Source organism: Hippopotamus amphibius, chromosome 2 (assembly GCF_030028045.1).
Source record: "Hippopotamus amphibius kiboko isolate mHipAmp2 chromosome 2, mHipAmp2.hap2, whole genome shotgun sequence".
Classification (NCBI taxonomy): Eukaryota; Metazoa; Chordata; class Mammalia; order Artiodactyla; family Hippopotamidae; genus Hippopotamus; species Hippopotamus amphibius.
The window spans coordinates 145,906,082-145,923,244 of record NC_080187.1 but is presented as its reverse complement, the minus strand read 5'-3'; the positions used below and the strand labels follow the sequence as shown (position 1 = coordinate 145,923,244).

General features: G+C 38.7%; 1 protein-coding gene across 3 annotated transcripts in view; it reads right to left on the bottom strand.

The window, feature by feature from the left end:
- The window catches only part of ADAMTSL3 (ADAMTS like 3), a 404,352-nt gene that overhangs the window by 70,518 nt on the left and 316,671 nt on the right, over nucleotides 1-17,163 (bottom strand). For all 3 annotated transcript variants that reach the window (XM_057719996.1, XM_057719995.1, XM_057719997.1), the window contains one exon: nucleotides 1,833-1,960. In XM_057719996.1, coding sequence (XP_057575979.1) covers nucleotides 1,833-1,960 — 128 coding nt within the window. The remainder of the gene's footprint in view (nucleotides 1-1,832; nucleotides 1,961-17,163) is intronic.

Sequence of the window (17,163 nt, the reverse complement as noted above, 5' to 3'; positions counted from 1 at the left end):
CTTTGTGCCAGGGCTGGATAATGGGAATATGGAGCTGGAAAACAGCCATTCTTGCCCTGAAGCAACTCATTGACTGGCGGGAGACACCATTACCACTACCGGGTGATGGGTGTAGAGGTAGAGCAAGATGCTGGTTGCCCAGATGTCTCTCAGGAGCATGTGGGGGTCTGGGAAGGCCACATCCCTCTACTGGAGAACTATCGCCATGGTTGGTTTCTCTCCTCCACCATTAATTAGCATGTACGCTCTTGGAGGGAGAGGCCGCATCATACTTCTTTAACCTGTTTTATCATCGACGCATAGCATGTGAAAGAATAACAATATCTAGCTGTTTGGTAACCACGTATTCTGAAGAAGAGAATTTGGGGATGATCACATTTGGGTGACTAAATGTTCCATTTGCTCCTGGAGTCCTTGGGGCACTGGAATACTATCCTGAGAACTGAAAAGATAGGAACTCTTGGGCTGGGAAAGTGCTGTCATTGTCACATGTCCTCTGGCCCCAGAGGACCTTGCACCAGCCCTCCCATGAATCTGGGCTGTTCTGGGATGGACTTAAAGGGAAACTTGTGAGCTGCAAGAGAGACATCTATCCCTCCCAGCAATTCCAGAACCTTGGAACTGAAGTTTTCTGGAAAGGAGCTGATGCTCACAGGAGAGAACAATCCAGGAGGATCAAGGCACAGAAAATTAAGCCTGAGGCCCTAGCTTGGGAATGCAGCCAGGAGAGGGACTTAGCCTCAAGCCATGTAGATTCAAGGAGCTTTTAAAATCAACTGGTCCAATCTCCTCAATTGAGAGTTGTGATGTACTGGCTACATCAATGCTTAGTTGTCTAATTGCTGCATTGCAATCCCTGATATTGTCTTTCTCCTCATTTTAGTTTATTTGAGTCATAGATACTAGAAACCACAGAGCAGAGACTTGGAGGATAACTTCCCTATTTTATTTTATTTTTTAATTTTTTTTAATTTTATTTTTTAGATTTATTATTTACTTATTTATTATTGGCTGCATTGGGTTGGGTCTTCATTGCGGTGCGCAGGCTTCTCATTGTGTAGCTTCTCCTGTTGCAGAGCATGGGCTCCAGGCACACGGGATTCAGCAGTTGCAGCACTTGGGCTCAGTAGTTGTGGCCACAGGCTTAGTTGCTCTGCAGCATGTGGGATCTTCCCGGACCAGGGCTCGAACCCGTGTCCCTTGCATTGGCAGGTGGATTCTTAACCAGTGAGCCACCAAGGAAGTCCCTCCTATTTTATTTGTAATCCCAGGACATGAGCCTGCCACAGGAAGCATTGCTTACAACTTTGCCACCTAAAAATGTTCCTTCATAAAAAAGCACACTTTAATATTAAAATGACTTTGTCTACCTCCTGGGACAATTTACACTAATTTACAATGACAATTTCCTGAAAGTGTTCCTAAGGATTGGGGGGTATGCCACTGGGAGGTATACATCAACCTTTAAAAGATAATTACTCTCTTTTGTTGGCTGGTGGCACTTTAAAAATGAAAAGTCCATACTATCAACACTACCAATTAAACCCTGTCTCATTAATTCCCAATTCTTAGAAAGCAAACTCCAGGGCAGCTAGTTTCAACATGTGGTCCTCAGGCCAGCAGCATCGGCATAACCTGGGAACATGTTAAAATGCACATTCTCAGACGCCATCCCAAGCCTGCTGTGTCAGGACCTCTGGGATTGGGGTCTGTGTTTTAACCCCACCCCTCAGTGATTCTGCTGCACAAAGTGTGAAAACTGCTGCTCCAAAGTTTAATGTTAAGAGCAAAAACAAAACCCAGGCATTCCAGGTTTTCACATCAGGCATTACCTGCATACAGCACAGAAGACTTTTCTACATCAGAACCAAGATGATTAGCGACAGAACATCCATATGTTCCTTGTTCTTTCTCTGTAGGTTTCTGAATCTGTATTTTCCCCATTCCATCCAGAATGACTCTGTAGGACAGTTAGAAAGAGGATGCATTCATGTACCACACTGAACTGCTCTAGAACCACAGTAACTCACAGAGAATGAAGACAGCAACATGATTGACTCTGGACTGGCAAGGGTCCCAGAAGATGATCTTGTCAAGTTTCCTGACTATAAGTGGACAACTACACAGACTGGAGGGTGGAAAAGTTTTTCTTCTTGGCTGAAACTCATGGAAGTGGTGAGCTGGACTGTGCATGGACATCCGATCTTCCTATCTCACTTTGCGTGAGAACAGACTTTTCCGGAGGGACTCAATGCTTAATCTACCACGTTTTAATAAAGACAAATGAGCAATCCTTAATTTACTGGATGTTAAGCCCTCACTTTCTGCCCCAATCCTTCCTAATAAACTGCAGAGGTGGATTTTTCAGTTCAGATTTTCACACTGGAAGGAAGTGGACCTTTAGTTATTGCTGCCTGGTGATGGTTATTCTCTCACTATCAGGGTATGAAAAAGTCTGTGGAGGTAGCAAAGCTAAAGCTGCATTATACTGGATTTTTGTCCATGCTGTTAAGAACCAGGGCTACACTGTGCAAGTTCCTTATGGTTTCCCAATTACTGATATTCATAAACACCTGCATATAAATACTACTTGAATAATCAGAGTTGGTCAGGTGTATCCTCACAGATGAGGTAATTATTTGGGGAATAAGAAAGAGTACTTGTTCTGTTTTAATTTTATTTTCATTTTTTCTTCATGATTTGAAGTTGCTAACAGGTTGTCTGGATCAGTGGTCCATACACTATTTTTTTCCCCTGCCCCTTCCCACTTTACACATCTTAGCAATATGGACTGTTCTGAGCGCTAAACACTACATGTTTCTTCATGAACTGAAGGGGGCCACTTCATTTCCTGTCACTTCATGTTGTTTGCTCACCCATTGCTCCAGCCATAATGAGCCTCTAACAGTTTCCAGAACATTCCATGACCTTTCATCACCCTGAGCTTTTGCATATGTTGTTCACTTTATCTGGAATGCTCTTCTCCACTTTTGGCAAACTCCGACTTACCCACTGAGTCCTGGAGCAAACGTAATTTCCCCTGTAAAGCTTTCCCCAATACTCCTAGAGTTATCTTCTGCCCTCTCTGGCCTCCTTCTGCTCTGGTTCATATATTTATTTGATGAAATATCTTTTTATCCCCACCAGACTGTGATCTTTTCAAGAGCAGGGACCAAATCTTATTCACAGCTGTGCATTTTCAATGCTTAGTACAGTGCCTTTTATAGCAAGTTTTCAAAAACATTTAATGACCAAATGTACCAATGATTAGAATAGAACAGGTAGAGAAGAAATGTACTAGGAGGATGCAAGCTCCCCTGCAGCCCACAAATGAAATATACAAATGTGGGTAGAAACCAAAACAGCTGAATTGCCCAGAACAAAAACAGGAATATGGCAGACCTAGCTATTACTAGGGCTAGACTTCCACTGTCAAATCCCTATTAAGGAAGAGCTCATTAACAACAAAAGTTTAACTAACAACTCTACTGGACAAATGTTTATACACTAAAATGTTTTCTTAAATTATTTCATGCCTATGTTTGTATGACTTAGCAATTCTCAAATGATTCCTTTGTTTTCTTGGTCTCAATTTTACAGCAGAGTGAGAAATCACTGAGATTAGAAATAGTCAAGCACACATGAACCTTCCTGCCAGGTGATGCTACCCAGTATCCAGCCTGGACCAGTCTGTGGGCCGGGGAACAAGCAGGTAGAGTTCTTTAAGGAATCTGACCTTGGCCTCTGCTGTATAACCTTATTCTTTTTTTTTTTTAATTATTTTTTTTGGGGGGGTACACCAAGTTCAATGAACTGTTTTTATACACATATCCCCATATTCCCTCACTCACTCAACTCCCCCGCCACCCTCCCTCGAGTCCCCCCCACCCTCCCCGTCCCAGTCCTCTAAGGCATCTTCCATCCTGCAGGTGGACTCCCTTTGTTATACAACAACTTCCCACTGGCTATCTATTTTACAGTTGGTAGTATATATATGTCTGTGCTACTCTCTCGCTTCGTCACAGCTTCCCCTTCACCCCCGCCACCCCAAACCTCGAGTTCTCCAGTCCATTCTCTGCATCAGCGTCCTTGTTCTTGTCACTGAGTTCATCAGTACCATTTTTAGATTTCGTATATGTGAGTTAGCATACAATATTTGTCTTTCTCTTTCTGACTTACTTCACTCTGTATGACAGACTCTAGGTCTATCCACCTCATTACATATAGCTCCATCTCATCCCTTTTTATAGCTGAGTAATATTCCATTGTATATATATGCCACACCTTCTTTATCCATTCGTTTGTTGATGGGCATTTCGGTTGCTTCCATGTCCTGGCTATTGTAAATAGTGCTGCAATAAACATTATGGTACAAGTTTCTTTTGGGATTATGGTTTTCTCTGGATATATGCCCAGGAGTGGAATTACTGAATCATAAGGTAGTTCTATTTTTAGTTTTTTAAGGAACCTCCAAATTGTTTTCCATAGTGGCTGTACCAACTTACATTCCCACCAACAGTGCAGGAGAGTTCCCTTTTCTCCACACCCTCTCCAACATTTGTTGTTTCCAGATTCTTTGATGATGGCCATTCTGATCAGTGTGAGGTGATACCTCATTGTGGCTTTGATTTGCATTTCTCTGATGATGAGTGATGTTGAGCATCTTTTCATGTGTTTGTTGGCCATCTGTATGTCTTCTTTGGAGAAATGTCTATTTAGGTCTTCCACCCATTTGTGGATTGGGTTATTGCTTTCTTGGTATTAAGCTGCATGAGCTGCTTGTATACTTTGGAGGTTAATCCTTTGTCCATTGTTTCGTAGGCAAGTATTATTTCCCATTCTGAGGGTTGCCTTCTAGTCTTGTTTATGGTTTCTTTCGCTGTGCAAAAGATTTTAAGTTTCATGAGGTCCCATTTGTTTATTCTTGCTTTTATTTCCATGATTCTAGGAGGTGGGTCAAAAAGGATCTTGCTTTGATGGATGTCATAGAGTGTTCTGCCTATGTTTTCCTCTAGCAGTTTTATAGTGTCTGGCCTTCCATTGAGGTCTTTAATCCATTTGGAGTTTATTTTTGTGTATGGTGTTAGGAAGTGTTCTAATTTCACCCTTTTACATGTTGCTGTCCAATTTTCCCAGCACCACTTATTGAAGAGGCTGTCTTTTTTCCATTGTATATTCGTGCCTCCTTTGTCAAAGATAGGCTGCCCATATGTGTTTGGGCTTACCTCTGAGTTCTCTATTCTATTCCATTGGTCTTCCTTTCTATTTTTGTGCCAGTACCATACTGTCTTGATCACTATGGCCTTGTAGTATAGTTTGAAGTCAGGAAGCCTCATTCCACCAACTCCATTTTTCCTTCTCAAGATTGCTTTGGCTATTCGGGGTCTTTTGCATTTCCATACAAATCGTAAGATTTCTTGCTCTAGTTCTGTGAAAAATGCCATTGGTAATTTGATCGGGATTGCACTGAATCTGTAAATTGCTTTGGGTAGTACAGTCATTTTCACTATGTTGATTCTTCCAATCCAGGAACATGGTATATCCCTCCATCTGTTTGTGTCATCTTTGATTTCTTTCATCAGTGTCTTAAAGTTTTCTGCATACAGATCTTTTGCCTCCTTAGGCAGGTTTATTCCTAGGTACTTGATTCTTTTTGTTGCAATGGTAAATGGGAGAGTTTCCTTAATTTCTCTTTCTGCTCTTCCGTTGTTAGTGTATAGGAATGCAAGAGATTTCTGTGCATTCATTTTGTATCCTGCTACTTTACTAAATTCATCAATTAGTGCTAGCAGTTTTCTGGTAGAGTCTTTAGGGTTTTCTATATATAATATCATGTCATCTGCAAAGAGTTACAATTTTACTTCTTCTTTTCCCATTTGGATTCCTTTTATTTCTTTTTCTTCTCTGAGTGCTGTGGCTAAAACTTCCAAAACTATGTTGAATAATAATGGTGAGAGTGGACATCCTTGTCTTGTTCCTGTTCTTAGAGGGAATTCTTTCAGTTTTTCCCCATTGAGAACGATGTTGGCTTTTGGTTTCTCATATGTGGCTTTTATGATGTTGAGGTAATTTCCTTCTGTGCCCATTTTCTGGAGAGCTTTTATCGTAAATGGATGTTGAACTTTGTCAAAAGCTTTTTCTGCATCTATTGAGATGATCATATGGTTTTTATCCTTCAATTTGTTGATGTGATGTATCACATTGATTGATTTGAGTATATTGAAGAATCCTTGCATCCCAGGGATAAGCCCCACTTGATCATGGTGTATGACTTTTTTAATGTGCTGTTGGATTCTGTTAGCTAGTATTTTGTTGAGGATTTTTGCCACTATATTCATCAGTGATATTGGTCTGTAATTTTATTTTTTGTGACATCTTTACCTGGTTTTGGTATCAGGGTGATGGTGGCCTCGTAGAATGAGTTTGGGAGCATTCCGCTTTCTGCAATATTTTGGAAGAGTTTGAGAAGGATAGGTGTTAGCTCTTCTCGAAATGTTTGATAGAATTCGCCCGTGAATCCATCTGATCCTGGGCTTTTGTGTGTTGGGAGATTTTTAATCACTGCCTCAATTTCCGTACTTGTGATTGTTCTGTTCATAGTTTCTATTTCTTCCTGGCTCAGTCTTGGAAGATTGTATTTTTCTAAGAATGTATCCATTTCTTCCAGGTTATCCAATTGATTGGCATATAGTTGCTTGTAGTAGTCTCTCATGATGTTTTGTATTTCTGTGGTGTCCATTGTTACTTCTTTTTCATTTCTAATTCTGTTGATTTGCATCTTCCTTTTTTTCTTGATGAGTCTGGCTAATGGTTTATCAATTTTGTTAATCTTCTCAAAGAACCAGCTTTTAGTTTTATTAATTTTTGCTATTGCTTCCTTCCTTTCTTTTTCATTTATTTCTGCTCTGATCTTTATGATTTCTTTCCTTCTGCTCGCTTTGGGGTTTCTTTGTTCTTCTTTTTCTAATTGTTTTAGGTGTAAGGTTAGGTTGTTTATTCGATCATTTTCTTGTTTCTTAAGGTAGGACTGTATTGCTATAAACTTCCCTCTTAGAACTGCTTTTGCTGAGTCCCATAGGTTTTGGGTTGTTGTGTTTTCATTGTCGTTTGTTTCTAGATTTTTTTTGATTTCCTCATTGATTTCTTTAGTGATTTCTTGATTGTTTAATAGTGAATTGCCTCCATGTGTTTGTATTTTTTGCAGTTTTTTTCTGGTAATTGATATCTAGTCTCATGGCGTTGTGGTCTGAGAAGATGCTTGATATGATTTCAATTTTCTTGAATTTGCTGAGGTTTGATTTGTGACCCAAGATGTGATCTATCCTGGAAAATGTTCCATGTGCACTTGAGAAGAAAGTGTTGTCTGTTGTTTTTGGATGGAATATCCTATAAGTATCAATTAAGTTGAGATGGTTTAATGTGTCATTTAAAGCTTGTGTGTCTTTATTTATTTTCTGTTTGGATGATCTCTCCATTGATGTAGTGGGGTGTTCAAGTCTCCCACTATTATTGTGTTACTGTTGATGTCCCCTTTTATAGCTGTTAGCATTTGCCTTGTGTACTGAGGTGCTCCTATATTGGGGGCATAGATATTTACCATTGTGATATGTTCTCCTTGAATGGATCCCTTGATCATTAGGTAGTGTCCTTCCTTGTCTCTTTTAATAGTCTTTACTTTCAAGTCTAATTTGTCTGATATGAGTATTGCTACTCCAGCTTTCTTTTGACTGCCATTTGCATGGAATATCTTTTTCCATCCCTTTACTTTCAGTCTATATGTATCCCTTGGTCTGAAGTGAGTTTCTTGTAGGCAGCATATAGAAGGGTCTTGTTTTTGTATCCATTCAGCCAGTCTGTGTCTTTTGGTGGGAGCATTTAATCCATTTACATTTAAGGTGATTATTGACATATGTGTACCAATTACCATTTTCTTAATTGTTTTGGGTTTGTATTTGTAGGTGTTTTCCTTTTCTTGTGTTTCCTACTTAGAGAAGTTCCTTTAGCACTTGTTGTAAGGCTGGTTTGGTGGTGCTGAATTCTCTTAACTTTTGCTTGTCTGTAAAGCTTTTGATTTCTCCATCAAATCTGAATGAGATTCTTGCTGGGTAGAGTATTCTTGGCTGTAGGTTTTTCTGTTTCAGGACTTTCAGTATATCCTGCCATTCCCTTCTGGCCTGCAGAGTTTCTGTAGAAAGGTCAGCTGTTATCCTTATGGGTTTTCCCTTATATGTTGTTTGTTGCTTTTCTCTTGCTGCTTTTAATCTTTTTTCTTTGTGTTTAATTGTCATTAGCTTGATTAATATGTGTCTTGGTGTATTTCTCCTTGGGTTTATTCTGTATGGGACTCTCTGTGCTTCTTGGACTTGGTTAATTATTTCCTTTCCCATGTTGGGGAAGTTTTCCACTATAACCTCTTCAAATATTTTCTCAGACCCTTTCTTTTGTTCTTCTTTTTCTGGGATACCTACAATTTGAATGTTGGTATGCTTAATGTTATCACTGAGGTCTCTGAGACTGTCTTCCATTCTTCTTATTCTTTTTTCTTTTTCCTGATCTGTGGCGTTTATTTCCCCCATTCTGTCTTCCAACTCACTTATTCATTCTTCTGCCTCAGTCATTCTGCTGGTTATAGCATCTAGAGTATTTTTAATTTCAGTTATTTTGTGATCCATTGCTGTTTGTTTTTCTGAGTTCTTATGAACTGTTTCCTGTACTTTCTCTATTTTGCTATTGAGATTTTGTATCATTTTTACTATCATTACTCTGAATTCTTTTTCAGGCATTTTTCCTATTTCCTCTTCATTTATTTGGTCTTGTGGGTTTTTTTCCTGCTCCTTTGCCTGCATGGTGTTTCTTTGTTTCCTCATGGTAGTCCAAACTTCTGGGGTTGCTTGTCCCAGTGATAAAGGGGTTTATAGAAGGCTGTCCAAGCCCCAGACTAATGTCCGAGTGTTGGGTTAAACAAATACTAAGTCTAGGAAAGATACCTGTATAAGATACACAATTACTGAATCCATTAGGACATAAGGCTCTGTAAAGACCTGACAGAAGAACCCCAGTATGCTATCAGATATTCAAAGAGAAACCCAACAGAAATTGACAACTGAAACAGAACAAATCAGAGACAAAAGCAAAAGCAAACAAACAAACAAATAACACCTTACACATACAAACACTAATCCAGGGAGATTTTGTAAGCTAGGATCAAATATAGAAAAGAGCTAGAGTACCACCAGACAGAATGGAGATTCTCAGAATGAAATTAGACAATTGTACTAAGAACTAAGATAAAGACAAAAACCTAATATTAAATACCAAGGCGATGTGTCATCTGGAGAATAGAGCAAGGAGTCTGAGCAGATCGATAGTGTTGCTTATAAGTATGTTAAGATAAAATAAACTTAAAATGGCTGGAAGAAAGGGGAACAGAAGAGCGTAGTGTGATTGGAAATATGCAGATAAGAAGAAAGGAATAGAAATGTATAAAAGATAGGGATGAAAGGAAAGTATGAGAGATATATTGTCCATACTACCAAAAACTTAGCTAGATATAGAAGCATATAAAAAGGCAAAAAAATAAAAATAGAATAAAAAATATTACTAAAAAAATTATGTTATAAAACTTGTAGATCCCTTAGGACTAAGATCGTAATTAATAAAGGAAAAAAAAAAAGAGAAAAAAAAAATCCATAACTGATCCCAGAATGGACCAGTTCAATAGGATTGATACTAATATTTCTGTTTCCTTAGAGTCTCAGCTGTAAGTGTCCTTCTCCTTGCCTTGGGTTTTTTTGCATTATTCTGTGGCCAGCAGAGCTTCCTTTATTGTTCGTCTGTAAGCCTCAGTGTGTGGGGAGGGAGAGGGTACAACAGTGGCTCCTTTCCCCTGGGAGTGAGTGTGCAGTGGCGCATTGTTGTTTCAGTTGGGCTTGGAGGTGCCTGTTGCAGAGGGACACCGGTGGCTCAGGTGTAAACAGAAAGTCTTAGAGTTGGGCCTCTCTCAGGTTTTTTTTTTTTTTTCCCTCAGCAGCCTCCCTGCTGCCGTTCCAAGGGGTTTTAATCTAGCCCCGCCCTAGTGCCTGAGGGTACTTGTTATCCCTGAGTGCCTTAGGTGGCCCACAGGGCGTCTCTCCACTGCCAGCTGCAGGCACCGAAAGAGAGAGAGAGAGGCTATGCCCGCGGCTCCTCCCTAGCCCCCACCCCGGCCGTGAGCCTGCAGCCTCCAGCTGCCATCATGGCTGGGCAGCTCTCAGGGACGGGCACTCCTCGCTGCGGACCTCTTCCCTCCTGTCCTTTCGGTCCGTCACCTTACTGGCAACAATGTTTCTCACCCTGAACCAGCTCTCCGGTTCCCACGTTCCTGCTCCCGGACCCTCTGTTCAGCTGTGGATCGACATCTCGGTCCGGGAACACTGAGCTGCGGTGCAGACCCTCCGTATGTTTCTCACTCCCTCCCGTCTGCCACAGCTCCGCCGCTTCACCCTCTTTGAGCCGTCATAGATGCCTCCCTACCGGTTATGTCGGGCTCCTTGCGGTCCTTTCTGGTGTCCGAGGCTGTCTGCTGGTGTTCAGCTGGTTCTCTGTGGGAATTATTGTGTCCTTCGGTGCATTCCCAATGCATCTGTGGAGAGGGATGCATTCCACGTCCCTCTACTTCGCCGCCATCTTTTTCTCCCTGTATAATCTTATTCTTAACTTGAAGTAATAACAAGGCTGGTCTTTCCATAGACAAAATCCCTAGTGAATCCACGCATAGCCTTCCTTTCCTAGCTGAGATTTCTTATTCAGCTTGAGTCCAAATGTACTCCACACCTACAATGTTTCTTCTTATTGGAGAGAGGCTCTCAGAAACATCATTCCATTTCTGAATTACTTCAGTTGAAAAGATTTGTGAAATTCAGAAAAATATGTCGAAAGTTGAGAAACTTTGTTGTGTGAAGGAATTTAAACATAAGTTGAAAAAATTAATTAGGTAAATTTGAGAAAAAAAGGAAATTAAAACAGATCTTTAAAAAATTCCTTTAAAATATTAAAAACAAAAACTTCATCACCGTATAGGATTGCTTCAATAGCAAATGGTTGATACTTAAAGTACGCAGAAATACATCTGAGCAGGACATCAGAAACTTTATAGGATCTCCAGGAGACTCAGCCTCTGAAACTAATGCTAATTCCATTTGAGCAAGTCAAATAATCTAAAATCAACTCAATTCAACAAACATTGACTTAAACTAACCACACTCTACTACATCCCTATAGTACTTTCTGGCCATCAGTCAACTGATCAACTTTCTCGGCCTCTGTTTCCTTACAATTTCTAAAGTAAACTTGTTGAGCAGTCCTCAAACGATAGTCCATGGACCCCAGGCATCTGTGAGGTCAATATTTTCATAATCGTAAATACTAAGCCATTATTGGCCTTTTTCACTGTGTTGTCATTTGCACTGATAGGAAAAGCAGTGGTGGGTAAAACTGTTGGCACCTGAATGGGAATCAAGGCAGTAGCACCAAAGTGCACCAGTAGTCACTATATTCTCGGTACCACATATTTGTAGTAAAAACAAAAATTCCAGTTTCCCTTAAGAATGTCCTTTTTTAACAAAATTTTTATTTTATATTAGAGTAGCAATTTATATTGATTAGCAATGCTGTGACAGGTGTACAGCAAAGTGATTCAGTTATACATGTATCTATTCTTTTCCCAATTCTTTTCCCATTTAGGTTGTTACATAATATTGAGGAGAGTTCCCTGTGCTAGCCAGTAGGTCCTTGTTGGTTATACATTTTAAATATAAAGAATGTCCTTAATGAAGCAGTTAAAACTTATTAATTTCAGTAAATCTCAACCCCTGAGTGTAAGTTTTTAATATTCTGTACGACAAAATGGGAAATAGACACAAAGCACTTCTGCTACACCCCCAAGTTTGTTGGTGTGATTGTTAGAACTGCTAGGCGAACTAGGTGCTTTGTCGTGACATACAATTTTTACTTGAAAGAATGACCAACAAACAAAACATGATTATTCCAACTTCAGTATTTGGAAGATTATTCTTTAAATGAACAAAATGAGCTGGCCAATTCAAGGAAAACAACTGACAGTATTTGTTGCTGATGATAAAATTCGAGCTTTCAAGTGGAAATTAGAATTTTGGAAAATCAATAATCTTCACTGTGAGTCTGACTGCTTCCCAGAACTCAAAGACTTTTCTGAAAAGCTGGGTAGTGGTAGTAAAGAATATACGTATTTTTTTGTATTATATAATGAAATGTGTCAATATTTGGAAGATGTGTATAACTCAGTCAGCCAATATTTTCCAAATGACCAATGTATGATGCTATAAAATCTAGTACAGTTAAAAGATTCATTCAAAGAGCAAGAGAAACCAATAGACTTCATTGTAGCAGAGTACCAAAATTTCATTAATATAGTTTTAGATTCCATGTTCCTGCTAACCTTTAAGAAACTACCACTTGTCTAGTTTTAGTGTAGCATTAAAGAAGAATAGCCAATTAGAAATGAAACAGGAGAAGTTACAGTGGACACTGCAGAAATAAAAGGCACCATAAGAAACTACTACAAGCAACTATATGCCAAAAAAATGGACAATCTGGATGAAATGGACAGATTCTTAGAAAGGTATAACCTTCCAAGACTGAATCAGGAAGAAATAGAAAATATGAACAGACCAATGACAAGTAATGAAATTGAAACTGTGATTAAAAATCTTCCAACAGGGCTTCCTAGGTGGTGCAGTGGTTATGAATCCACCTGTCAATGCAGGGGACATGGGTTCAATCCCTGCTCCAGGAAGATCCCACATGCCACGGAGCAACTAAGCCCGTGTGCCACAACTACTGAGCCTGTGCTTTAGAGCCCATGAGTGACAACTATTGAGCCCATGTGCCGCAACTACTGAAGCCCACGTGCCTAGAGCCCATGCTCCGCAACAAGAGAAGCCACGGCAATGAGGAGCCCACACACACAACGAAGAGTAGCCCCCGCTCTCCACAACTAGAGAAAGCCCGTGTGCAGCAATGAAGATCCAACACACTCAATAAATAAATAAATAATGAATAAATTTATTAAAAAAAAATCTTCCAACAAACAAAAGTCCAGGACCAGATGGCTTCACAGGTGAATTCTATCAAACATTTAGAGAAGAGCTAACACCCATCCTTCTCAAACTCTTCCAAAAAATTGCAGAGGAAGGAACACTCCCGAAACTCATTTTATAAGGCCACCATCACCCAGACACCAAAACAAGACAAAGATACTACAGAAAAAGAAAATTACAGACCAATATCACTGATGAATTTAGATGCAAAAATCCTCAACAAAATACTAGCCAACAGAATCCAACAACACACTAAAAGGATCATACACCATGATCAAGTGGGGTTTATCCCTGGAATGCAAGGGTTCTTCAATATACGCAAATCAATCAATGTGATACACCATATTAACAAATTGAAGGATAAAAACCACACAATCATCTCAATAGATGTGGGAAAAGCTTTTGACAAAATTCAACACCCATTTATGATAAAAACTCTCCAGAAGGTGGGCAAAGAGGGAACCTACCTCAACATAATAAAGGCCATATATGAGAAACCCACAGCAAACATCATTCTCAGTGGGGAAAAACTGAAAGCATTCCCTCTAAGATCAGGAACAGGACAAGGGTGTCCACTCTCCCCACTACTATTCAACATAGTTTTGGAAGTCCTTGCCACAGCAATCAGAGAAGAAAAAGAAATAAAAGGAATCCAAATTGGAAAAGAAGAAGTAAAACTGTCACTGTTCTCAGATGACATGATACTATACATAGAAAGTCCTAAAGATGCCACTAGAAAACTACTTGAGCTAATCAACAAATTTGGTAAAGTTGCAGGATACAAAATTAACACACAGAAAGCTCCTGCATTTCTATACACCAACAATGAAAGATCAGAAAGAGACATTAAGGAAACAACCCTATTCACCATTGCAACAAAAAGAATAAAATACCTAGGAATAAACCTATTTAAGAAGGTAAAAGACCTGTACTCAGAAAAGTATGACACTAATGAAAGAAATCAAAGACGATACAAACAGATGGAGAGATATACCATGTACTTGGATTGGAAGAATCAATATTGTGAAAATGACTATACCACCCAAAGCAATCTACAGATTCAATGCAATCCCTATCAAATTCCCAATGGCATTTTTCACAGAACTAGAACAAGAAATTGTATGATTAGTATGGAAACGAAAAAGACCCCAAATAGCCAAAACAATCTTGAGAAGGAAAAACGGAGTTGGTGGAATCAGGCTTCCTGACTTCAGGCTATACTACAAGGCTACAGTGATCAAGACAGTATGGTACTGGCACAAAACCAGAAATATAGATCAATGGAACAGGATAGAAAGCCCAAAGATAAACTATGGTCAACTAATCTATGACAAAGGAGGCAAGGATATACAATGGAGAAAAGGCAGCCTCTTCAATAAATGGTGCTGGGAAAACTGGACAGCTACATGTAAAAGAATGAAATTAGAACGCTTCCTAACACTATACACAAAAATAAACTCAGAATGGATTAAAGACCTCAATGTAAGGCCAGGCGCTATAAAACTCCTAGAGGAAAACATAGGAAGAACACTCTTCGACATAAGTCACAGCAAGATCTTTTTTGATCCACCCCCTAGAGTAATGGAAATAAAAACAAAAATAAATACAAGGGACCTAATGAAACTTCAAAGCTTCTGCACAGCAAAGGAAACTATAAGCAAGACGAAAAGACAACCCTCAGAATGGGAGAAAATAGTTGCAAACGAATCAACAGACAAAGGATTACTCTCCAAAATATATAAACAGCTCATGCAGCTCAATATCAAAAAAACAAACAACCCAATCAAAAAATGGGCAGAAGACCTAAATAGGCATTTCTCCAAAGAAGACATATGGATGGCCAAGAGGCACATGAAAAGCTGCTCAACATCACTAATTATTAGAGAAATGCAAACCAAAACGGCAATGAGGTATCAGTTCACACTGGTTAGAATGGGCATCATCAGAAAATCTACAAACAGTAACTGCTGGAGAGGGTGTGGAGAAAAGGGAATGCTCTTGCACTGTTGGTGGGAATGTAAATTGATACAGCCACTGTGCAGAACAGTATGGAGGGTCCTTGAAAAACTAAAATTAGAGTTACCATATGACCCAGCAATCCCACCCCTGGGCATATACCCAGAAAACACCATAATTCAAAAAGACACATGCACTCCAGTGTTCATTGCAGCATTATTTACAACAGCCAGGACATGGAAGCAACCTAAATGTCCATCAACAGATGAATGGATAAACAAGAAGTGGTACATATATACAATGGAATATTACTCATCTGTAAAAAGGAACAAAATTGGGACATTTGTAGAGACATGGATGGACCTAGAGACTGTCATACATAGTGAAGCGAGTCAGAAAGGGAAAAACAAATATCATATATTAACACATATATGTGGAATATAGAAAAATGGTGCAAATCAACCAGTTTGCAAGGCAGAAACAGAGACACAGATGTAGAGAACAAACATATGGACACCAAGTGTGGAAAGCGGGGAGGGTTGGGGAGGAATGAATTGGAAGATTGGGATTGCCATATATACATTATTAATAAGAAAAAAAAAAACCAAATTGTACACTCTAAATATATGCAGTTTATTTTACGTTAACTGTATCTCAATAAAAGTTCTTAAAAAAAAATAGATAAATAAAAAAATTTAAAAAAAGGATAGGCACAATTACCTGAAAAGGCTATGAAAATATTCCTTCTCTTCCCAACTAACATATCTGTATCAGGCCAAATTTTTCTCTCTAAACTTCTTTTAAAACAACATATCACAACAGATTGAATGTAGAAGCATTTAGGAGAATCCAGCTATATTTTATTAAGCCAGACATTAAAGACATTTGCAAAAATGTAAAACAATGCCATTATCAGTAATTTTTAAAACATTGCTTTTCTAAAATTATGTTACTTATGTGGACATGAATTGGGCTTATTACTGTTATTTCTAAATGGATTAATAACAGCTATTTAATTAATTAATTAATTTTATTTATTTATTTATTTATTAAGCTCTTTATGGGAATATAATTGCTTTATACTGTTATGCCAGTTTTTGCTACACACCAAAGTGAATCTGCTGTATTTATACATATATCCTCATATCCCCTCCCTTCTGCAACTTTCTCCCACCTTCCCTATCCCAGCCCTCTAAGTCATCACCAATCATCAAGTTGATGTCCCTGTGTTATGCAGCAACTTCCCACTAGCTATCTATTTTACATCTGGTAGTATAACAGCTATTTTAAATGTTTCATGGTTTTAATTTCTAACAGGGTAAACATCACTAGATAAAACTCACATTAACAAAATCTCTTTGTCTTCTCATCATTTTTTTAAGTTTAAAGGGGTCCTAAGACCAAAAGATTCGATAACCACTAAGTTAGTTGATCTGGAAGGTTTATTCCACTTCAAAAATTTCATTACACTCTTGTGTTCAGAGTTCTATGCAAAAAAAAAAAAATTAGATTTGTTCTATCTTTATTATAAAAATTGAATTTTACCTAAATTTGTTTTAATGTTTCATATATTAGGTGATGCACAAAAAAAATGACGTGATAAAAAATAAAGCTTGCATTTTTAAAGTAACTTATGGTTTGCAAAACTATTTAACATCTGCTATTTTGTGCCTCTTAACAATCCCTAGAGGCAGATAAGGTGCAGCTTGAGCTCTTAAACGCAAACTGAAAGAAAGCAAACTGTCTATAATCCTATGCGTACAAACAGCAAGATTTGGACCCAGTAAAGATCACAAAAGCGAATTAATATCTCTGTTATTCCCTATTACGCTAGGTAAAATGATAGAAATGGGATAGTTTTGCACTGACATGGATAGCTCTCACAATAAAATAGGGAGACAATACTGTGTTTCGAACATCTCAAAAACTTTAATCCTTATCCTCTTATTTTTGGATTTTGTGACATAAAAAATTGCATGATACAGACAATTGCTTTAGATACTCAATCTTTCTACCAAAGCTATTATTTGTGTGATCTTCAAACATCACTGGCAGTGTTCAGGAGATAAGGTCCCTGGGTCTGACTAGCCAT